The following is a 25,688-nucleotide window of genomic DNA, read 5'->3' as shown; positions in this document are numbered from 1 at the left end:
TAAATCAAGTCCACAAAGCAAAGGAAAGCAGGGAAGGAAGAGTTGGGGATGATGCTGTTGGCAGCTGTAGAAAAAGGCTTAAGGCTTGACCTAAGAGGATAGTCTATTCACTGCATGCAGGATAGAAAGGCAAGATGGTGTTCAAGCTGGGCAAAGCAGAGTTTGCTTCAGTTGTGCACACAGCTGGGGCAGGTCTGGAACTCTTTAATCTGGGACCATGGGGACCCATTAACTACTTAAGAGCTGGAGGTGGGACCTGGAGGTGGTGCCTGCTGGAAGCTGTCCTGCGGACAATAGTAGAGCCCAAGGGGAGGCAAAACTAGTAGGCAGGGATCACATGGTGGGTGAGTAGTGAGTGGAACCAGGGATGGGGAAGCCTCAGAAGAGAAGGGGAGGAGTGGCCTAGGCTAGTGGCCCAGGCTGCCAGGAGATCATGAAGGGGGCGGAGACCTTGATGGGCGGGGCTTTGGTGGAGGCGGGGCTGGATGGAGCGTGTGTGTCTTTCTGCAGCCTTGGGCTCAGCTCCTTCAGCACCCTGAAAATCCCTCCTTAGCCCAGAGTCGTAACGCGCGCACTCCAGCCTCACCATGCTCCTGCTGCTGGGGCTGTGCCTGGGGCTGCCTCTCTTCTCGGAGTCCCAGGAAAAGGCACGGAGATGGGATGACGCCTCAGAGCAAGTAAGTAGAGCTGTGGGAGCCCGCGCCTTTCTCCCTTCCCTCCGCTTGCCTGGACTGTGTGGCTCTGGACAGGCTGCAGTTGACCGGTGGGATGCATGAAAGGGAGGAGGCATTCCTCCTTTTTGGCCTGCCCCATCCCTTTTCCCAGGCTTCTGCGTGGGAGCTTTCCCATCTGTTGGTCACTTGTTCCTCTTCCAGTTTGCTGCATAGTTGTGAATAGAACTTCCAAGTCCTGGAACAACAACGTTCTTGTTGGCTCTCGCCGTCTACCAGATTTCTATCCTTCCTTATAAATTTCTGAGACTCCCGCCTAGCAGTTCATTGCAAGTTTCTGTCTTAGACTTGTGAGGTAGTTAGCTGTTAACGCTCATCTTGGGAGAAAAGAACTTATTAAAACTCATAAACTCCCGGAAGCCTCAACTCTCTCCACCTTTTAAACATAGGAGAACTCAATTTTCCCTCCGGTTCTTATCAATTATGAGTAGTTTACAGGAGGTCCTATGATTAAGCCAGTATCAAGAACTGGCTCAGGTACTCTATGCACGTGTCAGCTTTGGTTTTAATCAGTTTAACCTCACAGGTGACCACAACCCTGCCAATGAAAAGTTTCAGTTCAGTCCAGACCACTGGAAAAGTTCTATGAAAGCCATCAAACAGATTCGCACTAACAACCCTGTGAAGATCCTGTAGAAGGGACTGTCTCAGACGAAGTGAATCGCGATGTTGACACAATCATTTAAAAGATGAACTGTTTAGTTTAATGCGTGTTTTCACGGATGAGGAAGACATAAGCAGGCATATTTCTTCCCAGCCTTATTTGGCAATTAGACCTGGAAGATGGAATTCACCTTCTTATCTGTGGTTGTTTTCATGAGGGGTCCTCTTTAAGGAAGGTGTTTACCTGTAAGTTGGGAAATGTGGGGTTTCCTTTAGGGACAAAAGTAGCCAGCAAAGTCCCAAGAGCTTTTGTGGTGGTGTAGGAAACATCTAGGCTTTCCATCCAGAGAGAGGTCTGGTTCTACACTCTACCACTTACAGCCGTGTGACCTGCCCAAACTCTAGTTTTGAATGCAACCGTTTTTCTCTCCAAGGCATGCTGTTCTATGAAGCTAGGGCTGGCCAGGCACTTCTGTTAGCCCAGGCTGGCTTCGAATTCACAGTCTACCAGCCTGAATCTTCCAAATGCTGGAATTACAGCAGTGCACCATGTCTGGTTTGCAATTTTACTTGCACATTTTAGTAAGGGTTTAGCTAGCTGTGTTAAGGACCTGGTATCCAGTAGGTACTCCATAAATGGGAGATATTAATAGTTGATATTTGGTTCTCTAGAGTTGAATCCTAAGCTTCCAGCAGGGTTTCCACTTGCCACTGTCTGTTGGAAGGCTTGCACAGCCGAATTGCTAAGAGAAGGAATTCAGGGTAAAGATCTTGAAGCTTCGAGAGAGTGTAAGGAGAAAGGAGTGTGGGAAGAACTGAAACAAAGAATCGTTCTGAGGACTAGCAATGGATTCAAGCCATGCTGTCTCCACAACTGCAAGTGAGCTTAACACTTTCCAAAGTTTCCTTCTTAGAAAAACACGGATTTGGCTCATTTTGGAGAGTTCCTGTTGTCTTTAGTCCATAGCAATATTTTTCTTGAAAATGACTTAATCAGACAAAAATAAAATAAAAAGCTGCTAAGGAAATTTGGATTTCTACATTCTATTTATACTGTATTTTAAAGTGTGTGTGTATGTGTGTTGTTGTTGTTGTTGAGTGTATGAGACCAGCATTGGCTGAGAATGTGGCCTAGTGGTAGAATGCTCACCTGGGATGAATGAGGCCTCTGGGTTTCATCCCAAGAACTGAAAGATTCTGAAAAATTGTATAGTAAAATCTTAGAATCTTAGAATGTAGTCATTGTTCCAGTCTTAATATTTAGACCTCTGAAGCTATGTGTAAACTTAGTTTGCAGAATGTAATGAGGGCTCTAGGGTGACAACTGGGTCAGAAAAACACTTACTTACAAGCATGAGGACCTGAGTTCAATTACCCAAACCCAACATAACAAACAAACAAACAACACTGTTGTCAACTTGTATTCCTAGCAACAGGGAGATAAAGACAAGCAGATCACTGGGACTTGTGGCCAGACAGCCTAACTTGCTCATCACATTTCAGGCCAGTGACCTTATCACAAAAATTGATGGACAGTGACTGAGGAGTGACACCATTTCACACACACACACACACACACACACACACACACACACACACACGAGTATATAAATTTGATGGAAATTGTAATGCAATGAACATGCTTATCAACTTTCATAGAGTTCTGATAGTTTACCCGAAATTAGAAAAATCAGTTTGTACCTTAGATTCACTTTCCTTCCTCCACCCCCACCCTCCACTGTGTCTGTAAATTATGTGACTCTTAGTGGAGAGGCCACTAAAATCAGCGGTTTCCAATCTTCCATGTTCTTGGGAAACTGAATGTCAGAAGTGTGGTTCCCCTCCCACCAATCTTGCTTAATGGGAAGGGATGGGGCAGGTGACAGGAGGACCAGAGTTTGAATATTTCTGCCTCAAAAGATGTTGACAGGGGTCAGGGAGATAACTTAGTGGGTACAAGTATGTGTCACCAAGCTTGATGATCTGAGTTCCATCTCCAGGATCCACATGGTAGAAAAAGAGAACTGACTCCTCTGACCTCTATAAGTTTGCAATGTCCCCACAAAGAGTAAAAAAAATAATTATAATAAAAATAATAAAATATTAAAAGAGGAATATGACAGGGAATCTGTATTGGAACTGAAGTGACATGACATCAATTTGCTTCTGTATGTTTTGTCTCCTTAAATTTAAAAGGTTTTGGAAAATAAGGATAAGTTATTACAAAGGCAGTTTTCAAAAAAACACAATATCAGTTACTGAGTCTACTAAAGCATTCTGAATGCCAGGAGCTTTATTTAAAGCAAAAAGAGACAGTGAAATATTATGGTTAAAAAAAATCCAAGTGCAACCAGGCTATGTGGGGTACAAATCTGGGCCCCACTACTTCCTGGCTGTGTATTCTTGGGCAAGTAACTTACCCTCTCTGGATTTCATTTTTATCCTATCAGCATAGGGTGGTTAATAGTTTGTAGCTCACAGAGAGATGGACCTGTGTTTGGGGAGAGAAGGTAACTCTGAAGGAGTCCTTTAAGAGAAAAAATATGAAATTATGATTACAAATGAGATGCTAAAGAACCCTTTAATTTTGTAAATGTGTAGCAAATTGCACAGTTTTGTCAACAGGACTAAGGCTTCTCAAACCATTAGTGTCCAAATAATATGATGCGAAACAGCATTTACTTCATATTTCCAAGGCTGTGCTTAATTCCAAGCATCACATGGTAACTATAAAATCAATAATAAACATTTTATTTATTTATTTTCACATTTATTTTGTGTGTGTGTCTGTGTGTGTGTGTGTGTGTGTGTGAGAGAGAGAGAGAGAGAGAGAGAGAGAGAGAGAGAGAGAGAGAGAGAGAGAGAACCAGAAGAAACCTTGCAGATATCAGTTTTCTCCCAGGGGTCAAACTCCACTGAGCCATTTCACCAGCCCAGTAATAAATATTTTAAACAGTAATAAATGCTCTCATTCTATGCTGCTGTGGGTTTTGTGAGTATGGAGCCAATCCAGACAAAGCATTTGTATAGAGAAAGTAAGCAGTAAAATTTAGTGTGTGTGTGTGTGTGTGTGTGTGTGTGTGTGTGTGTGTGTGTGGTGCATTTAGGCATTTATACTGGTCTGCTATCAGGGGACCTAGGAGGACACAGCAGCAGCAGCAGCCAAAATGGTCCTTCCTGCCCTCTCTTTCTTCTGCTGCTCTGGTTTGGAGGTTGGCTCTACACCTCCCCCTCAATAAACCCCCTACATGAGTTCTGTTGTATGGTGTGACTTTGTGGTGCCCCTTGACTCCAACCTTCCAAGCCTCCCTCCCCAAACTACTACAGTTTGTGTACAGTCTAGTTAAATCCACAGATGCCACACCAAGGTTTCAACGAAACTGATCTACAGAGAACAGCCATCAAGGAGAGGCTATCTGGGAGAAGCTGGGCCCTCGGGTTTATATACATGCAGATCACAGAGCTCAGGAGTGCTCCTAACACAGATTCTGCTCAGCACATGCAGGTCCTAAGCGTCCATCCTGGTGATTCATTTCCAAACTTCCCAAAGAGCAAACTCCTCATAAAGTTGCACCCGTTACCATGTCTTCTCATTTGAATGCAGACAGCTATATCTTTTAGCTTTCTACTAAGTGAAGCATACAGTACAGCTGCAGGCTTTGAGCCTCTCCATAATGCTTCCCTCATGTATGGGGTGTGGTTTCTGAGATAGAACTATAAGATTGAATGGGGAAAGAGATGTGGGAGACATTCCAGAGATGTGCTCACTCCAAAATTAGCTATATTCATGTCTTGAGGGTGGAAAGGGAGGGTGGGGTCTGCCTGGGACTGGGTGATGAATTGTATGTGACTCTGTACTCCTAATTAGTATGTTCTCAAGATTGTGGGTGCTCAGATGTAAAGAATGTTTGCTTAATGTGCAGTCTGAATTCGGCCAGTAACGCCAGCAAAGCTTCTGTATCCTAGGCTGGTTTAGAAGAAAGAGGCAGAGAAGGAGAAAGAAAGAGAAGAAAGATGCCCTGACAGTTCTTGGGAACTGGGAAGTAGAGATGGGTGTGTCCTAAACCATTCATTCTTTTCTTTCCATTTGTCTCTTTTTTAAATCTGTCCTGTGTATGTATGTGTGTAGAAGTGTATGTAGGTGCACAGACCTTTGTATGCACATGCGTATGGAGGCCAAAGGACTGTGGGTATCATTATTCAGGTGCAATGTATAACATTTTTATTTTTTAAGATTAATCAGTTTTAGTGTGTGTGTGTGTGTGTGTGTGTGTGTGTGTGTGTGTGTGTGTGTTTACTTGAGTGTATAGATGTATACCTGGTACCCTTGGAAACCAGAAGAGTAAATCTGATGCCCTGGAACTGGAGTTACAGATGTTCTTTCCCTGCCTCTCTCTCTTTTTACTCCAACCTTTCTAGACTCAGACTCACCACACTCACTCAACCAGGGATAAATGCAACCTCAAGTGATTTTCCAATACCCAGCTTCAATTTTGTTCCAGATTCTATGGCAGATCTCTAAGGCAGTGGTTGCTCTGTTGAAGGTCTCACTTTCAGTGTTTTGAAGGCACTCAGAAGAATGGGGCTGGTGGGTGGATTCTTGTCCTTGCCCCACTGGGAAGAGTAACGTCAGTATGCTCATGAAGCTTGCTGGGGTTGGCCTTAATGAAGCATCTATCACATGTGTTGTGGGGCCTTGGACTTTGGGGCTCAGGGACCTTGGAATAGAGCTCAAACAAAGAGTAGAGGATACGAACTCACCCTTACAATCTGTACCAGCCATTCTAGGTTGCTCAAGTATCCAGGGTTGGAAACAGCAGAGATGGTCCAGGCATCTCCTCTCCTGTCTCACATACTTTCCCACTGATGGAGTATGCTAGTCAATTCTGTGGTGCATTAACAGACACCAGCTAATCTGCCTGTGAATACAGGGGGCTTATCTTGGTTCATGCTTTTCCAGAGGTTCTGATCCATTGGTGAATTGGTCCCATTGCATTGAAATATGTGTGAGACAGGACAATACAGAGACACATGGTATAGCAAATCCACTTACATGTGGCTGAGAAATAAATGGGAAAGAATGGTAAGCCAGCTTCCAACACACTCAAGCCTTCCCCATGGACCAAAAGTTCCCCACTGGGCTCCACCTGCTAAAATTCCACTTCATTCCATCAGTGACAAGCTGGAGACCATGCCTCTAACACGTAGGTTTTTGAAGGACACCCAGAATCCAAATCAGGGCAGGGACTCATGGAGGAATATCTCAACCTCATTACTCTAGTCCTCTCTGAAGCACAATTAAACATTGAGATAGATCCTGGGAGAAACAGAGATCCGCACCTGTGATTTTAAAGGGTATTGTTCCTAACATCTATTTCCACTAAAATATGATGGAGTAGAGGCAATGACTCTGATCTCCAGTCTTGATGTATTTTACTGTGAGAACATATGAAGGAAAGCTTTGCCTACTTTTCTAGTTCCAGGTGGTGACTATTGCCAGGTCTTCAGGAGTCAAAGGGACAGGGACTCCATGCAGCCAATGGTTTCTGAGCATTTTTCCTCTGTGGAACCCAATTCTCTTTAAAATTCTTCCCCCATCCAACTCTATACAGCTAGTTCTAGCTATATTGTGATATTTCAAAGCCTTCCACTACTCAAGGATGTGGTGCACCTGACTTTTTTCAAGTTTTTCTTTTCTACTTATACCATGTACCTTTACTGTGTTTGTTATTATGTGTTCATGGATTTCTTCCTTCCTACTTTCCTTCCTTCTTTTGTTTTCTTTCATTCCTTCCTTTTTCCTTCCCTCTCTGTTCACTTGTTCACTATATAATATGGTCCTTGATGGCAGACATTCGAAGACTTTTTAAAATTTGTTTGTTCATCTATCTGTCTGTCTGTCTGTCTGTCTGTCTGTCTGTCTATCTATCTATCTACTTATCTCGTGTGTGTATGTGTGTGTGTGTGTGTGTGTGTGTGTGTGTGTGTGTGTGTGTGTGTGGTTGTACCTGCGCCACAGCATGTGTGGAGATCAGAGGACAACTTGTGGGAGGAGTCTGCCCTCCCTTTCCTCTGTGTCAGGACCAGTGTTGGAACTCAGGTCTTTAGACTTACCAGCAAGTAACTACCCAATGATCCATCTCACTTGTCCACGACTTACACTTCTTAATAAATATTGTAGTGTGGACTTTTTGTGTTCTGATGTTGAACTGAAATGCTCTACTTGCTAGAAATAACTAATCCCACTTGAGCCATCTCTTAAGTCTCAGTTTGGTGTTACAAAGAGGTCTGTGGGAGCTCCTAGACCACTATTTATGGTCATTGACTTAGCTCTGGAAGTCCCTTATGTTTCTGTCCACAGTTCCCACCCCCCAGGTTCTTTGAAGATAATGGAGGAAAAAAATTCCTTAAACAACAAAAAGAATCGAAATCCCTAACTGCAAACAATGATGGTGACATCAATGCCATTTCCACTTCCTGTCCTGGCTGGCACCAGTAATCGTCCCATACAAGTAAGATTCAGTTCTGGGTCAGTTTGAGTTCAAACTTGGACTGAAGTATTGCCATGGTGATCCCTTGAGATGCTAGATAGCCATCTCAAAAATGCAAAAGCATCTTTTTTAGTTTTCCTTCAAGTTTGTTTGTTTTGTTAGGAAAGCCTATTTTGCAAGGGAAACTTCAAAGAGCATACTTTAGATCAGGCAGAGAACTTAATACCTGAGAGATGCTGGGTTGCCTTCTGGCTGGAGTTGTCTTAAGTGCTCCCCAGCCTATTCTACAGTTTTAGGGAGAGAAAGACCCAAGGTGAACTGAGAACTGGTAAAGCTCTTACCCTGGGTCCTTACTGTCTTACTGTGACAGTGCTTTGGTCCCTCATTCATCTCTCCTCTCTTTAGAAACCAGAAGCAGATTTCTCCTAAAGAACATCTTGTTCCCACGTGGCATTGGCTTGTTCTACCCACTTCCTAGTTTCTCTCTCATGTTCTATTGAACAGGAGGTTTGTACAATGGTTACATAATTAGGGATAAAAGAGAGGATGGGGACAAAGCAAAAGTATAATCCATTATACTTTTGATTAAAAATTTTAAATGTTTATTTGTGTGCTTGTGTGTTTCTGTGTATGTGTGTGCATGCACATGTGGAAGCATGCATGATGCATGTATGTAGAAGACAGCATGTAGGATTTGGTTCTCTGTGACTATTGTGTGGGTCCTATAGGTCAAACTCAGGTCATCAGGCTCAACAGGAAGTGCCTTTATCCCACTAAGCAGTCTTGACACTCCTACTTTCAGTTTTTAGAATGAAAACACATTTATTGTTTTTCTGATATTGAAATAGTATTTGCTAATTTGTCAAAAACAAAAGAAGCAAAGAAAAATGTAGATAGAATTCAACCATCCCAAAGAAATAACCATTAGCATTTCAGAGTACATTTTACACATTAAAACACGTATACTCAAATGTTAAATGTAGTTTTGTTCCATGGATTAGCACTTTAAAATGTTTGATGAAATTGGGCAGTGATGGCACATGCTTTTAATCCCATCACTTGAGGTAGAAAGAGGCAGGTGAATCTGTGTGTTTGAGGTCAGCCTGATCTACAGAGTGAGTTTCAGGACAGCCAGTGCTACACAGAGAAATCCTGCCTTGGAAAACAAAAGAAAAAGCAAAACAACCCCCCTACACAAACAAAAACAAAACAACCCAAAAAATAAAAATAAAACAAAATAACTCCCCCAAACTCCTAAAACTTTGATGAGTATGGCAGTCAGAATAGAGCAGGTTATGATTGAGAGCAAACAATCCCATATATGAATGAATGTCTTAAGTAACACGTATTTCATTCTTGCTTATATGTTCTTGTGGGCTGGCAGTAGAACAGGTATGTACATGTGGTATTCTGTGAACTTGGGAGAACCCTGTCCACTGCTAAAATGACTAATTACTGCACCAGAGGGAGCAGGCAGCTCTGAAAGATTAGGTATCTGTAATTAGTGCTTGGCTCAGAAGTGGTAAATGTTACTTACACCCATAACATATTGGCCAGAACTTGTCCTGAGGCCCCATCTGTCCACAGCGGGTGATCTTTCTGACAGAGAGCAACTAGAAACATACATAATGAGCAATGTTGAAGTCAAGCAATATATCTGCTAGTCAATAAATACAGTTTTACTTTGTTACTCTCAATATTTATTTATCAATATGTGTGGGTTGTATATGTGTGTAGGGAAGGGTATGTGTGCATGCTTATGGTGAGGTTTGTGTGTGAGGGCAGTATATGTGCATGTTTATGTGTGGGTGTATGTGTTCTTGTGTGCATATGGAGGTCAGATGTCAACCTAGCATGGCATTTTTTCAGAAGATTCCATTTGTCTTGGAGTTTTGGATAGGGTCTCTCACTGGGACCTGGAATTCTTTAATTAATTAATTGATTTTACCACTTTTTTCTTTTTTAAAATTTAAATTAGAAACAATCTTGTTTTACATGTCAATCCCAGTTCCCTCACCCTCTCCTCCTCCCTTGTCACCTCCCAACTCCCATCCCCTTTCTGCTCCCCAGGGAGGGTGAGGCCTTCTATTGGGGATCTTACAAGTCTTCATATCATTTGGAGCAGGACCTACGCCCTCCCCCATGTGTCTAGGCTGAGAGAGTATCCTACTATGTGTAATGGGCTCCCTAAGTCCATTCATATATTAGGGATAAATACAGAGGCTCCATAGACTGCCCAGGCCTCTTAACTGACACCCACATTCAGGGGGCCTGAGTTAGGGACCTGGAATTCTTAAGACTATTCTGGCTAGCCAGTGAGCCCTGGAATCCTCCCATCTCTGTCTCCTCATGGCCAGTGAGCCCTGGGAACCTCCTGTCCCAGTGAGTCCCAGATTCCCCTGTCTGGGTTTCCCCAGTATCAGGATTACAAGGTAGCCACCACACCTGGGTTCTTATGTAGGTTCTGGGGTCAGGCTCAGGTCGTTGGGCTTGTGTGGCAGCACTGTGCCAACAGCCATCTCTCTGGTCCCCAGGTTATCATGGAGTGTTTAGCTGAACTACTTTTAGTGGCTATTTTAAGTCAGTGGTTCTCAACTTTCTTAATTCTGTGACCCTTTAACACATGCTGTGTATTAAACACCTCATGTTGTGGTGACAAACCACAAAATTATTTTCATTGCCACCTCATAACTGTAGTTTTGCTACTGTTATGAATTATAATGTAAATATCTCATATTTCTGATATTCTTAGGTGACTCCTGTGAAAAGGTCACTTGAACCCCCAAAGGGTCACAGCCCACAGACTGAGAACCAGTGATTTAAGCTCTCTTCAGCTATGAACGTGTTTTAAAGGTTATACATTCTGTTTTTCTAGATATTCCACTCTTTATTTACTTCTCTGCAGCAGAATTTTTGACTGAAGGACATACACACAGGTCAGAATATAAATGTATACTCACTTTAGAAAAGTTTTATAGTTTCTATTTTGTTTTACAGTTTCTTAAAAGTAAAATTTACTGCATAAGATATGAATCCCACTCATAGGAAAATAAAATGTATCTCTATATCCTCAGGAAAGATTGCTGGTGTGTGAAAATTAAATTTTAATTCAAATTATGAATCATTCATACCAGGCAAAGGGAAATAATAACTTGAATGTCTGTCAGGTGATGAACAGATAAACAAAATGTAGTATACCTACACAGTGGAATATTATTCAGCTATGAGGAATAAAGTAGTGTTTGCTACACTGTAGATGAGCCTCAAGACCACTATTCAAAATACAAGATACAAAAATATACATGGTGTGTAATTCCACTTATATACACTGATCAGAACAGGGGAAACCATATAATATAGTTCAGTGATTGCCAAGGGCTGGAGATGAGATCGTGAGGTGATGACCAGAATGTGCAAAGTGTGTGTGTGTATGAGTGTCTCTCTCTGTGTGTATGTGTGTGTCTCTCTCTATGTATGTATGTATGTCTGTGTGTCCCCATGTGTATGTCTGTGTATCTGTGTGTCTGTATATGTGTGCCTCTGTGTACAGGTGTCTGTGCATGTGTGTATGTGTCTATCTCTCTGTGTGTGTCTCTGTGTGTGTGTAGGTCTCTGTGTGTGTGTGTATAGGTGTCTCTGTGTGTATGTATATCTGTGTCTATGCATCTCTCTGTGTATTTGTGTCTGTGTGTTTATGTGTCTCTCTCTGTATGTGTGTAGGTGTCTCTGTGTGCATATATATCTCTGTGTGTATGTCTCTCAGTGTGTGTGTGTGTGTGATGTGTCTGTGTGTGGACTTCCTCATGTATGTGGGAGGATTGCCCACATCAGGTTCCCTTCCACATCACTCTTTCCCTTATTTCCTGAGAGAGAGTCTCTCATGAATTTGGAGGTCACTGTTTCTACTGGCTGGTTAGCCAGCAAGCTCCAGGATCCTCTTGTGACCTCCACTTCCTGGCAGTCCTGGGGTACTGTGTGCCTTGCAGTCCTGGGGTACTGTGTATGTACCTGGCTTTCTATGTGGGTCCTTGGAATTGAACTCAAGGTCTTATGCCTGCACACAATCACTTTACACACTACATTTCCCCAGGCTCCAGAGTTTCTTTTCAGAAAGTTAGTAAAAACTGCTCTGGTTATGGCGATGGCTCCCATTCCTTACAGAGAAGGATGCTTGTGCACAAAATGAATGAATTTCATGGTATAAAAATTACACCTCAAAATGCTATTTAAGCATGTGTAAAGCTGAGCTGGAGAGATGGCTCAGAGGTTAAGCATGCTTCCTGCTCTCACAGAGGAGCAGAGCTCTGCTCTCTGACTCTAGAGGAACTCAAAGCCTCTCGCCGTGTATAGCACTATACACAGAACACAGGCACATAATAAAAGGCAAAATAGATTTTTAAATGGACACACTTTTCAAGTATCTTCAAGTATACTTTCCAAAAGACAATTTGCTACTCCTAGCAATAACCATTATGTTTCTATTATTTAAACAGGTTTACTGGGTGCGATACTAAAGGAGAAGCAAGCATTTTTAAGTGACTGGCTTATTGTTACTGTAACTTTAATCTATATTTATTTATTTATTTTTTGTGTTTATGGGTGTTTTGCCTTCCTGTAAGTGTATACTATTTGTGTTCCTGGTGTTTGCTGTGGCCAGAGAGAGGCCAAGAACTGTCGTTAGAAATTGTTGCGAGTCACCATGTGGGTGCTGGGAATTGAACTTGGGTCCTGCTGAGATATCTCTTAAGCCCATGTCATTGTTTTTTAGTGGAATTTTTTTTATTGCTTTTTCTGTACCTATCTCTTACCTATGAGAAAATAGAAGAAATCTTATAGAAAAGAAATCTTTAAGGCAATTCAGGATAACTTCAGTGTTGCATCTGGATTTCCTAGAGTTTTGCATTGATTATGAACACATCAAAAGAAGGCCAAATGTCTGTATTACAATGATGTAATGGACCCAATAGCAAGGAATTTAATGTCAAGCCAAAGACTGAGTGAAGCAGAATGCAAGCATTCCGTGGGTATCTCTGTTCTTGTCACTGTTGCAGATGTAGGCACACCCAGACGGTGAGGAAGTTTGGCCTCCTGGATTCTGCTTTTCAAGCTAGATATCCTTAGTGGTGAATTTGAATGGATTTTAAGAGTTTTGCATGACTCATTCATGAATACCTCCCAGTCCTATTTCATATTTCTTCTCTCTTTCCAGGTCGCACTCAGGGTGCCCAGACAACTCAGGCTGTTGCAAAGGCTGGTATGTATATCCACAGATTCAATTTCTTCATCATTCTGCTTTCTTTGAACCAGAATCTAGATGCCTGTTCTCCAAAGCTCCTGGTCCTCCTTAGAGAAGAAGTATAGTACAAAACAGTATAGCTGATTCCTTTAGAAGTTTTCTCAAAGGGGATATTTCTTTCTTAAAGGAGGGACTAGAGTGATGGTTCAATGGATAAAGTGCTTGTTACATAAGCATGGAGACCTGAGTTCAAATCCCCAGCACCCATGCAAACAGCTTAATGCAGGCCTGTTACATTGGTGCTGTGCGAGGTTGAGACAGAAGGTTCATCAGAGCTTAGGGGCTTTCAGTCTACCTCCAGCTCAGTGAGAAATAGACACTGCTTCAACGAAGCCTATGAATACATTCCCTGACTATGAACAAATTTTGACATCTAAAAATAGACTATTGGTCATCTGGAATAGCTAATCTCTGAAATGTTTCATTTTAGCTCTGCCCTTCTTCCTTCTATTAATTTTAATCCCCCTAATTGTGAACTCATCAGGGATCCTCACGCTACTGGTGACATCTGTCTTTAGAATGGGAAGATTCCCTCAGAAACACACCATTGTTTTACTGATTTTTGTTTGTTTCTTTTTGGCGTAGTTGCTGTGTAAATGTTCTGGGTTCCTATGTTTGTTCTTTCTTTTTTTTTATTATTTTATTTTTTTAAATTTTTTAATTTTTATTTTACATATCGATCCCAGTTCCCTCTCTTTCCCTCCCTTCCTCCTTCCCTCTTTTCCTCTTTCCCTCTCTTCCCCCCTCACATGCACCCTGACCACCCTCCCCTCCCACCCCCATCCCCCCACTCCACATGTAGGGTGATGCCATCCAGGGGGGGTCATCTAAATCTGTCAAGTCATTTGAAGTAGGGACTAGGACTTCTCTCCTGTCTCTAGGTTAAGGCAGTATGAATCCATGGGGGATGTGCCTGCAAGGTCCTTTTGTGCACCAGGAATACATCCTGGTTCCATTGTCTGAGGTCCCTTAGGCTGCCCAGGCCTTCTAGCTTGGGGTAGGGGGGTCTGAGTCAGTCCCATGCTGGATTCCCTGCTATCAGTCTGGGGGCCTGTTAGCTCCTCCTTCTTCAGGTCAGCTGTCTCTATGTGTTTCTGCAACCTGGTCTTGTCCTCTCCATCTGCATCTGGATTCTAGTTCAGCTCAGTGTTTAGTTGTGGGTGTTTGCTTCTGTTTCCAACAGGTACTAGATGAGGGCTCCATGATGGTGGATAAGTTAGTTGTTGGTCTCATTATCAGGGAAGGGCATTTATGGTAGCCTTTCCACGGTTGCTCAAATTGTTAGTTGGAGTCAGTTTTGTAGGTCTCTGGACATTTTTTTAGGTTCAGTTTTCTCTTCAATCCTATAATGGCTCCCTCTTTTATGTTCTCTCTCTCTCTCTCTCTCTCTCTCTCCCTCTCTTTTCTGTCTTCTATTCCTCCCATGACTCAATCTTCCTAGTCCCACGTGCTTTCCTCTCCTCCCCTTCTCTTTCTCCCAGTTCCCTCTCCACTCACTGCCCCCTCCCCTCCATGTGCTCTGGAGAACTTGTCCCTTCCCCTTGTTCTTTTATAGCCTCTAAATTTTGTTATTGATTAAAAAGGCTATTTTTTTGAGAAGGGGTCTTATGTATCCCCACCTGTCCTCAAACTCTCTCTGCAGGCAAGACTGTCCATTGAATCCTGATTCTCCAGCATCTACTTCCCAAATGCACAGAGGATTGCTGGCATGTCCGGAAGTTACAAAATTTTCATGACTCTGTCATCTGCACAGTTCATACGATCTCTTCCATTTCTTAGAAACCTCTTAAAACTTCCAAGTCTTATTTTCTCATGCAGTACATATTTTGAAGACGAGCTCTATCCATGAAGGGTCTTTCTAGGAGTAATAAATATGCCATGTCCTCAACACTTCTGTGCCACCAAGAGGGAAAAACTCAAAATGTAGCTTCTGTAGTTATTTATGTGAGATTTCGTGATCTAGCTTCTTCTGCCTGTGCCTGGAGTCTCTAGCTACCTCTCACCAACTGTGGTTCTCAGTACGTTCCAAATTATAATTAATGAACAGAAAGTAGACAGCTCAGAATGGTCCAGGTTTTAACTAATGAATAGAAACTGAGCAGCCACAGCTAGGATTCTCCCACCATTGTCAGGACCACAGAGATATGCCTGGTTATGTTTAGAACTAATTAGATTCTGCTTTTTATAGAAGTCCTTGGATGGAGACACACACACACACACACACACACACACACACACACACACACACACACACACACTGTGTTTTGAACATCAGGAGGCTCATTAGATCAGAGCTTCCACGATGCTTAAAAGACTGATTAGCTTTCTTAAGACAATTTACTGCTGTCATTTACCCTCTGATATCAGGGGTCCTTCTTGGGAGCCCTTTGGTAGGAAGTATTCCCTAGTTTGTGCCAGGAATTATTTTATTCCAATGTGGTATGATACACAAACACTGAAATGATTGACATGAAGGAAGAACTTTACACTCACATGTCTCTGATAAGAGGAGTGTGCTCTGCATACAAAACCACACACAGAAGAACCAGGGCTGGTCAGGAAGCAGTGGGTGGGGTGGATGGTGAAGCACAGCCCAGTGTCTATTAGGATTTTCATGGGAAGGGATGAGTGAGTGGGGTACGGGGGTTGGAGTGGAGGGTTGGGGGGAATGTGCCCAGTAAGTATAGGATTGGATACTGTCATTTTGGCAGGCTCTCGGCTGTAACAGCTGTTCCTCATTGCCCAGTACCTGGATTTGGGGCCAAAAAAAAAAGTTTACTATGTGAGTGTTTGATAGAGGAAGCAGTCAGGAGTGGGGATAATAAAAACCTAGAAAATGAGGTTTTCGTATTAAAGGTTTACTAGCAGGGCAGGATGAGGGAAAGATTCTCTCCAGGAAGGCAGCTTGGAGTGCCAGAACAGCAGGTTATGTCATTTGCAGGAAATGGATACAAGTGGAGAGAATCATACTGAGTGAACTAAGTCTCAGAAAGACAGGTATTGCGTTTTCATTTGCTTGTGAGTTCTAGGCCTTATAGATCCATAAAATCACTTGTGTATAGATGACAAAAGTAGAAGTGAGACTATTTAGAGGAATGAAGGGGACTGATGGGAGCTGGGTAAAGGAGAGGGTTGTGGGCCCAGAGGGGAATATGCTCAAAGTGCATTTTACTTGCATGAAAATGGCCTCAGGTAACGCTGTATAAATTATAGTCAGGACAGCTGGTGGCTTGGTGCTGACCATCAGTCTCTCGTGGATGCTACATACACCTGTGTCTGTCTCCCTATTCCCATCTCTAACCATCAGAGTGTTGTTTTCAGAAGATCACAGAATGGCTGTTTCCCTCTGGACAGGGATAATTACACTTCCTATCTCTAAATATCAGGAGGCATTGCTGGGGATACTGGATGAATGTGAACAGGTGAATCGGGGCTGGTGTCATTTTCTGTCTGCAAATGGGGGAGGGAGTGACCTCCCCCAGGTGGTGCATACAGCATCCAGGGAAACTTCAGCAGTGACAAGTACACACTTTCCTAAAAGAACAGAGGCCTTAAAGTTGAGTGAAGGTCAATGGACCTAGCATGGAGCCACCTGCTCTATCCTGATCTTCTCTTCTATAACAAGAAGGGAGCACGGAGCCTCAGTGTGTCCCTCCTAATGACTGTAAATAAATAGTGTAATGTTAGGACAGGGGCCTGCAGAGATAGCACAGTGCTTTCCTGGATTCAGCTTCCAGCACATACATGGCCACTCACAGCCCTCTGTAATTCCAGTTCCAGAGGATCCAGTGTCCCTTTCTGACCTCGGAGGGCACTAGACATTTGTGGGCAAATACACAAAATAAAAATAACTAAACCATCTTAAAGAAGAGAATGGTTAGTTGGGAACCAAGCACCAAAGAGTTAATAATCTTCTAGGAAGAGGGGACTGAACTGGGCTCTGGCAACTGGGCAGTGTCCCAAACATTCCACAGTGACATTTCCAGATGGTGACTTGGGTAATTCATGACATCCTCTGGGTGGCTTGATGTTAAATGACTCCCGTGAGTCATACCCAAACCTCTGTTCCCTCTGGCAGCTAATTAAGACACACCCTGCCTCAAACTGCTTTTCCATCTGGGTTGGTTTTGGAGGAAAGAAATAATGAAGAAATTATGTCACAGGAAGATTTCTTTTGCTTTGTATTTTCCAGTTGACATCTCCAAACAAAATAATTATTTATATATAAATATGGTGACCATGTTACATTTTAAAGAACTATATTGGGAAAATTTGAGACAACTCTTTTATAGACTCCTATTTATGACACATTTTCATACACTTCTGCTGTGCAGAGCTCTGTGCTTGCTTTCTGCTGGCAGGGCCTGACTAATTCGCCCACTTGTCACCTACATCTCTCCATGCCCCTTTTCCTAATTAATCTGGTGTAGTCACGACTCTTGGAATGGGCATGTTTTATTTCATGCCTTTTGTGCCCTTTTTCTTTTCTTCTTTTCCCTTACTGGTGGTCGAACCCAGGACTTCATGCATGTTAGGCAAACACTCTTATCATTGCACTACATTCCCAGTCTAGAATTTTGGAATCTACTTTTTAAAAACCTTCTTTTACACTTTGCAGACGTTGCTGAATTATCTTTCTCCTATAGTTTTATTCCATTTTCTGTTGGTTTGTGGGGCCTGAGTACTGAACCCAGGGCCCCATGCACATAAGCAGTTCTACTATTAAGCCTTGTAGGTAGAATTTTCCTGTCCTACAGCTACTCTCAAATAACCATAGGAAAGTCTTATTATTAATTATAAATGCTTGGTCAATAGCTCAGGCTTATTTCTGATTAGCTCTTACATTTTAAGTTAACCCAGCTTCCTCATTTTGCTCTGCCATGTGGTGGTACCTTTACTAGCATGGCATGTTCATCTCCTGCTCCCTCTGTGTCTGGTTGGCGACTTCTCACTCTGCCCTTCTTCCTCCCAGCATTCTCCTAGTCTGGCTCTCCTGCCTAACCTTATTCTGTTCCGTTATTGGCAAGTCAGCTTCTTTATTGACCAGTCACAACTACATGTAGTCATAGAGTATAAGGGGATATTTCACAGCACAGCCATTTATCATTCTTCTGAGCTCTGGAAAGTCTGGCAGTCATGGTCCCTATGGCATCTCCTCATTTTTGTCAGCATGTATCTCCCTACCTGCCCTTCTCAAATTACAGGTACATTTCACTCCTGTATCTCTGTGCATTGTTTTGTATTTCACCTCTTTCTTCCAAATATAGTTTGCAAGTGCCTTGAGATAAGTAGCCAGCTGGAATAGTTCTTCTCAAAACTTCATGAAATATAGACTTAAGTACTGCAGGAGTGCTTAAGAATTAGCTTTTTATTTTTGATGGATATACACTTCTTTTTAATTGTTCAAGAGTCAGAAAATACCAAAGGTGGTGGTGGTGCACACCTTTTATCCCAGCACTCAGAAGACAGTGGCAGGGGGGTCTCTGTAAGTTTGAGGCCAGCCTGGTCTACAGAGATTGTTCTAAGACAGGCTCCAAAGCTACATAAAGAAACCTGTCTCAAAACACCAAAAACATAAAAACTCTCCCCAAACCATTCCCCAAACAAAAAAACCCCAACCAACCAACCAAACAAAACCTACCCCAAACCAAAAACCAAACAAACAAAAACAAGAGTTAGAAAATTCATTTCACTTCCACAAATATTTTTAAAGTTGTTTTCATTTTAATATACATACATGTATATGTGTTTGTGGGTACATGTATGTATTGGGGGCAGGGTGTGCATGCAAAATTATACATATATGTGTGGAGGCCAGAGGTCAGTCTCAGGTGTTGCTCCTCAGGAGCTGCCCAGCTTGTGTTTTGAGAAAGTCTCTCACTGGCCTGGAGCTCACAGACTTAGCTGGGTGGGCTGCCAGCCAGCCTGGGGACCCCCTTCGCCTCCCTCTTCAGCACTGAAATCGCCAGCACTCTCCACTATGCCAGATTTTCTTTGTATGGGTCTGGGGATGGGAGTTAGGTTCTCGTGTTGATGTGGCAAATGCTTCAATGAGTGAGCTATTTTTTCCAGTCTGTAGTTGGTTCTGTGCTGAGACCTAGGGAATGGAAAGGAGAAGAAAGGAAGGGAGGGAGGGAAGAGGGAGAGAGGAAAGGAAGAAGAGAGAGAGGGAGGAGAAGATTGTGCTTCTTAATCACTGTGTATTTACACATTTACCATGCAGTAGGAGTAGGGCTAAGAGATGGTTGCTAGCAGTTGCACACACACATTTGGTTCTGACAGGTTCTAGACCAGAGCTGCTGCAGTAAGAGACAAAGTTGTGGGGTAACTGCAGGGACTCCTGAGAAAACAGTAACCAGGCAGAACTGTAAGCTAACAGATTCGCCACTCTTCCAACCCATCTCCCTGGGCTCAGAAGCCATGGCTCATGCTCTTGAAGTAATGCTGTGGGAACTCAGGCCTAAACCACTGAGGCACACTTAATAGTTTATTGGACATCCTTGACTTTTCACTTTTGTTACATTTCACTTATTTACTTGGTATATGAGGGGCACACATGTACCAAGGCACATATATGGAAGTCGGAGGGCAACTTGGCGGAGTCAGTTCTCTTTTGAGTCCCAGGGATTGAACTTGGGCCATCTGGCTTGGTGGCAAGCTCCTTTATCCACTAAGCCTTCTCTCTACTCCTGATTTTCAAGTTTCATTTACTTTTAAAGATGTACTTTCGTGTGTGTGTGTGTGTGTGTGTGTGTGTGTGTGTGTGTGTGTGTGTATGACACACACGTGTGTGAGTGCTCTTGGTGCCTGAAGAAGGTGTGTAAGATCCCTTGGAGCTGAAGTTATAGGTGATTGTAGGCTGCCCTTTAATGGGTTCTGGAAACTAAACTTGGGTTTCTGTAAGAGCTTTGGGTGCTCTTAACTGCTATTCCATCTTTCTAACTCCAATTTTGTTTTATTGAATGTTTTAGTAATTTAAATTTTTTCTTTGAGAGTTTCATATAATTTATTTTGGATCATATTCATCCTTCCTCTCCCAACTCCTCCCAGATCCACCTACCCACCCAAATAATTTTGTGGCACCTTTTCCCTCTTTTTCCTCCCCCTTCCTCTTTCTTCTCCTTCTTCCTCTAAATCTATCAAGTCAAATTTGCGCTGTCCATATACTCTTGGACATTCAGCCTTCCACCATGGTGGACCCACCAGCAGCCATGCCCTTAGAGAAAGCTGAGTTTCCCTCTCCTGGAATTCATTGGCTGTCAACAGCTTCTGACCATTTAAAACTCAGCAAAATTATTCATCTCAAAAGCAAGAATCAGTCAGTACAATATTACAATACTAAAGAAATAAACTTTTAATTATTTGAAAATAGTACTGGACCAGAACTATCCACTAAAAGAAGATAAATTTTATTTAGAGAGCGATAAACCTGTTTAACTAAGTTGTAAACTTAATAATCCCTTGTTCAAGGGCAAATACCAGACTTTCAAGCAACAGAGTTATAATGTACAACAGCAACAACAGTAAGGAACAGATTCAGTTCAATGTCCTGCCTTCAAGTTCACAATTTACTGAAGGACCAGTGACTCTCACAAGTAACCTCTGAGTCAGCAGCAAAGACCAGGTTATGGTTATTATATTTTGGGGGTTCTGTGTTTTGTGGGTTACCTAACAGATGTCACATGAAGGCTGTGTGCAAGAGGGATGTCTCTAGAACCCTTTAAGGAGGGCACCAGAATCGGGAAGCTGGGCTTCCGAAGGTCATCTTGGATTAATGACCTGGTGAAGTCATAGAGTAAGTGACTTTGGTCTGCAATGGCAAAGAAATAAAAAGACCCAGCTTGAGAGCATCTTTCCTTTTATACCTTGTCTTTATAATTTATACCTTTGATCTCTTCTAAAAAGGTTTCAAAGGGATTTTAGTGTATGGAAGAGAAAATGGCGTTAGAGTATGTGTGTGTACACGTAGTTGTGTGTACATGTGCATGTGGAGGACAGCAGTCAGTGTTGGTGGCTTTTGAAGTGGGTGCTAGGGACTCTGAACTTGGGTCTTCAGACTTGTGTGGCTAACGCTTTGCTGACTAAGCCATCTACCCAGTTCCCCAAGGATTATTTTGATCTGTAGACGCCTGGTTTATAGAAAATGCCATCAAAAACCTCTCTAGATTGTGGTCCTCAACCTTCCTAATGCTACACCCCTTTAAACCAGTTCCTCATGTTGTGGTGAATCACAACCATAACATTATATTCATTGGTACTTCATAACTGTAACTTTGCTACTGTTATGAATTGTAGTGTAAATATCTCTGTTTTCTAATGGTCTCAGGCGACCGCCGTGAAAGGGCCACTTGGCTCCCAAAAGGGAAACAACCCACAGGTTGACAACCACTGCTCTAGATGTAGAACAGCACAGAGTTTGAAATAACCAAGAAAATGTGACTGAATTCCACTCAAGGTTCAGCTACACTGAACAGGAAACTCACATACTGTACATGTTGCATAGGTACTTCTGTCTTCCACTGTTATATAAAAACCTTCATACAAAACCCATTGGCTTAAAGCAGCAGCCATCTTGCATGATGCTGGAGGCAAGAATTTAGGCAGAAATAATCTTACAATTTATACAGAAGTCACTGATAGGTGTTTGTCTAGCAGGTAAGCTGACATGGAGGGTTCAAAACAGTTTCTCTCCATGCTGTGCTTGACAAGGATGTTTGGATGGTTGGCAAGTATGAGAAGTTGGATGTCTGTGTGTGGTCTCTGTAGCAGGATAATACCTGGTAAATTCAGATCTCAAAAGAGGAATGTTCGAGGAGGTCACTTGGATAAAAGCTTTGGGCTTTTCTATGGTATTTCCAGTGTGTTCTGTAGGTTATGCAGACCACTGAGGTCCAGAATCAATGGGGAAGGTAACCTCACCTTGCAATGGGAGGAGAAACAAGGACATTCATGGTCATCAGCAAAAGTGTAGTTCCATACAACGTTGTGTATTGCATGTGCTGAGCAAGTCTTCATTGACTTTACTGATAAAGTGTTGAAGATAGGACCCCAGGGTGACTTTTCTTTCCAGTGGTAGAATATGGTATGTACTGTTTTGGAGTGCTACTCACATTGAATCTACTATTTGCTCCAGTGAATATACGAGCAAGTGGTTTTGTCAGCAGAGAATCACACCAGTCATGCAGTGAAGCCAATGATGCCATTCAGGAGGCATCGGGCTTCCATCCACATCCCAGGATGTTATTTCAGTGGTATATATTCCCCAGTCAGTGGAAGATAAACAAACTACTTATTGTCCCTATAACATTTGTTTTCACATATCTTCCCTACTTATATTGACATATTTACATAATTTGCCCTGAAGAAAATCCATAAATAGCCAAGAGGTCATCATGGCTAATGGGCAGCTCTAGTCTACTTTTCAGGACCTGTATACAACTCCACTTTCCCTTATTTTTTGTTGTGGTAATACAAGTATAATGAGCCATCTAAACCCCCTTTCAGACTATAGTTCGGTGTCATTAGGTATATTAACTAGCATTGCAACCATGTCCAGAACTATTTGCTAAATTGAAACTCTATACCATTAATGAATCCAAGTTCCTTTCTTTAACCACATTATGTGCCTTAGATGGCTTCATATAGTACTTGCCTTTATGTGTCTAGTATTTACAATTAGCCTACTGGTTTTAAGCATTACTCTTATTGAAGGGTGTGACAGGATGGCCTTTCTTTTTCAGGATGTACAGCTTACATTGCATCATATATCCCATTTTGTTTATCAATTAATCTGTTGTTGATGGACACTTGGGCTGTTACATTCTGTTAAATAATGTTTCTACTTTGTTAGGACAATGCTCCTCTAAATATGGGGAAACAGATGGCAGCCATTCTCAGTCTAGAGCCACACAGGACATAAATGAGTGAAATACAATTGGAATAAGAAAAACCATGCTAAAAACACAGGGAAACTTGGCTACTGGCAGCCTCAGAGTCAATGAAGTATCTGAGAATGGTAAAGCCTGGAGTGAACTAGAATATGGATATGGACTAGAAGCTAGGTTGGAAGAGACAGCCTCCATGACTGATAGCTGGGAAACCAGCACTGGACTGACCCACTCAGGATGGTTTCTTCAAGTTCCATCTATTTGCCTGTGAATTTCAAGATTCCATTGTTTTTTTTTTTTTCTGCTAGGTAGTATTCCATTGTTGAGAAATTTTCACACAAAAATACACAACCAATAAAATGTGGGGCATCTCTGTTTAGTATTTGTATGTAGTATTGTAGTCTACAAGCAGTCATGGAGGCTGTCTCTTCCAACCCAGCTTCTAGTCCATATCCATATTCTTTATACTTTTTTAAATTTAAGATAGGGTTTCATTTAGTTGTTTCAGATGGCCTTGAGCTCACTGAAGCCTGGGTAGGGCTTGAAATTGCCACTCCCTTGCTTCAGCATTGCAAGTACCTGGACCAGGCCCAGCTAGCCAATAGACTTTGGAAGCTAGAGCACATAGTGGAGTGTAACTTCCACCTCACTGTTGGGCAAACTATCACATGGTTAGTGAAACATCTAGCTACCACAGGCTGGGAGGAGGCTGTGAATTAACCCAGCCTTGCACATGTGAAAGGACTGACCACCTTGGTTGCTGTTGGATCAACACAGAACAGGAAGACAGCAGCCAGCTCTGAGCTAGTCTAGCTCCATTCTACATTTGACTGTGAAGGAGGGCAAGTTTGTTTGAATTCTTGCTCTATAGAAAGCATGTGAAGAGGCACAATTGTTAAGCTACAAAGCTTTAGATGGTTTGTTATGTTGCACAAGATAATTGGAATTGATAGATGAGCAAAAGATAAAAAAAATGAACAAACAAAATGGAAAACAACTACATACATGAATACTGTAACCAGTTGTGGAAGGGCATACCCCAAACCATTAAATAGCACATCTGGGAAATTGAGCTGGGAGTCCAGGGTGGGAGGGAGCACTTTACTTGTCATTAAATTTGGTGCAATCTAAAGTTTTAACCATATACATTAGACTTGATACACATTGATATGAATTTTTTTTGTTCTATTTACATGCACAGATGCTTTACCTGCATGCATGTTTGTGTACCATGCACATGCCTGGTGCCTGAGCTAGACAGGAGAGGCTGTTGGATACCCTGGGACTAGAGTTACATATGGTTGTGAGCTGCCATGTGGGTGCTATCAATCAAACCTGGGTCCTCTGAAAGAGCAGGCCATGCTTTTAACCACTGAGCTATCCCTCCAGCCCTGAGACTTGATCATTTTTTTTTTTAAAAAACGTAATGTTTCTTTTTAAGTATGTGTATATGTACATACAGGTGAGTGCTCATGGAAGCCAGAGACATCAGAGTCCCCTGGAGCACGCATTACAGGTGACTGATGCCTGATATGGGTGCTGAGACTGAATCTGAGTCCTCTGAAGCATGCTATGCACTCTTGACGAATGAGTCCCATACTTGAGAATTTTTTGAGAAACAGTTTAAATTTCAAGTAAAGCTATTTTGAAAAAGTTAGTTCACAGCACTTGTATTTTGTTTTCACAGATTTCTTTTTTCTTTCTTGTGCCATTTTAGGAATCAGAGCAGAACTGTGTACAATAGTATCTTTTGGGCTTTTCAGAAATTCTCAAGAGCACAGCTGTGAACAGTTTTTGTGCATGCCTTCAGATTTGGAGAGAAAAGAATATATTTAATCATGTTTAATTTAGTAAGAAAACCTATTTCCAGCAATAACAGAGATCAAAGTCAATGTTTCATCTCAATTCATGATTCACTTTAAGGTTTTTGCTTTGAAAGATGATGAGATACAGATTTTAACTTTCATAAACCTGGCATGTTGTCATGCTGTTGAGACCACCATTCTCACCATCTCTCTCTGGCCTAATTCTCATTTTTATAAAATATAACAAAGATTTTTAATAATATCATTTGACCGAAGCATTTGGTAAAATACATACGGACTCTTTTTTGGATGCAAATCACATCTGGGAAGAGTGAGCAGATTGTCATAAAAGAGTGTTGGGCAATGCGATTGTTTCTGAATTGGGGTGTGATTACTTGAACCCCAATGTTGCATCCCTCATGTTTAGCTTACTGTTGGGGTCCATGGATCTCAGAATGTGATGTGATCTTAGTGGCTTATCAGAGCCATCTCAATTCACAGATAAAGAAAGACACTACCAGGCAGTAGTGGTGCACATCTTTAGTCACAGCACTCAAGAGGCAGACACAGGAGGATCTCTGTGAATTTGAGGCCAGCCTGGTCTACATAGTGAGTTCCAGGACAAGCTCAAAAATAAGAGAAACCTTGTCTCAAAAAACAAAAACAACCAAAAAAAAAAAAAAAAAAAAACCCAAAATAAAAAGGCACTGTAAGTTACTTTAAAACTTCTCAAATGTGAACATTCATTCTTTGGATAGCTTGTTCAGACAGACTGCTCCAAGCTCCTGGATCTGTGGGGTGGAGTGAGGTAGGAAACTTTGCCTTTCTGATAAGTTTTAAGTGATGCTGATAATGAGAGGACACTACTTTGGGAG

The 25,688-nt window shown here is 42.2% G+C and overlaps 1 protein-coding gene across 1 annotated transcript in view; it reads left to right on the top strand.

Moving 5' to 3' along the window:
- Positions 1-548: 548 nt before the first annotated feature.
- Itih5 (inter-alpha-trypsin inhibitor heavy chain 5) overlaps positions 549-25,688 on the top strand; it is an 81,883-nt gene continuing 56,743 nt past the window's right edge. Inside the window, exons 1-2 of the mRNA XM_051194830.1 lie at positions 549-677; positions 13,035-13,079. Of these exons, the coding sequence (XP_051050787.1) occupies positions 588-677; positions 13,035-13,079 (135 nt within the window). The 5' untranslated portion in view covers positions 549-587. The remainder of the gene's footprint in view (positions 678-13,034; positions 13,080-25,688) is intronic.

The sequence above is a fragment of the Phodopus roborovskii genome, unplaced genomic scaffold, assembly GCF_943737965.1.
Source record: "Phodopus roborovskii unplaced genomic scaffold, PHOROB, whole genome shotgun sequence".
Lineage (NCBI taxonomy): Eukaryota > Metazoa > Chordata > Mammalia > Rodentia > Cricetidae > Phodopus > Phodopus roborovskii.
The sequence above is the reverse complement of the archived record's forward strand: the minus strand, read 5'-3'. Positions and strand labels throughout refer to the sequence as shown.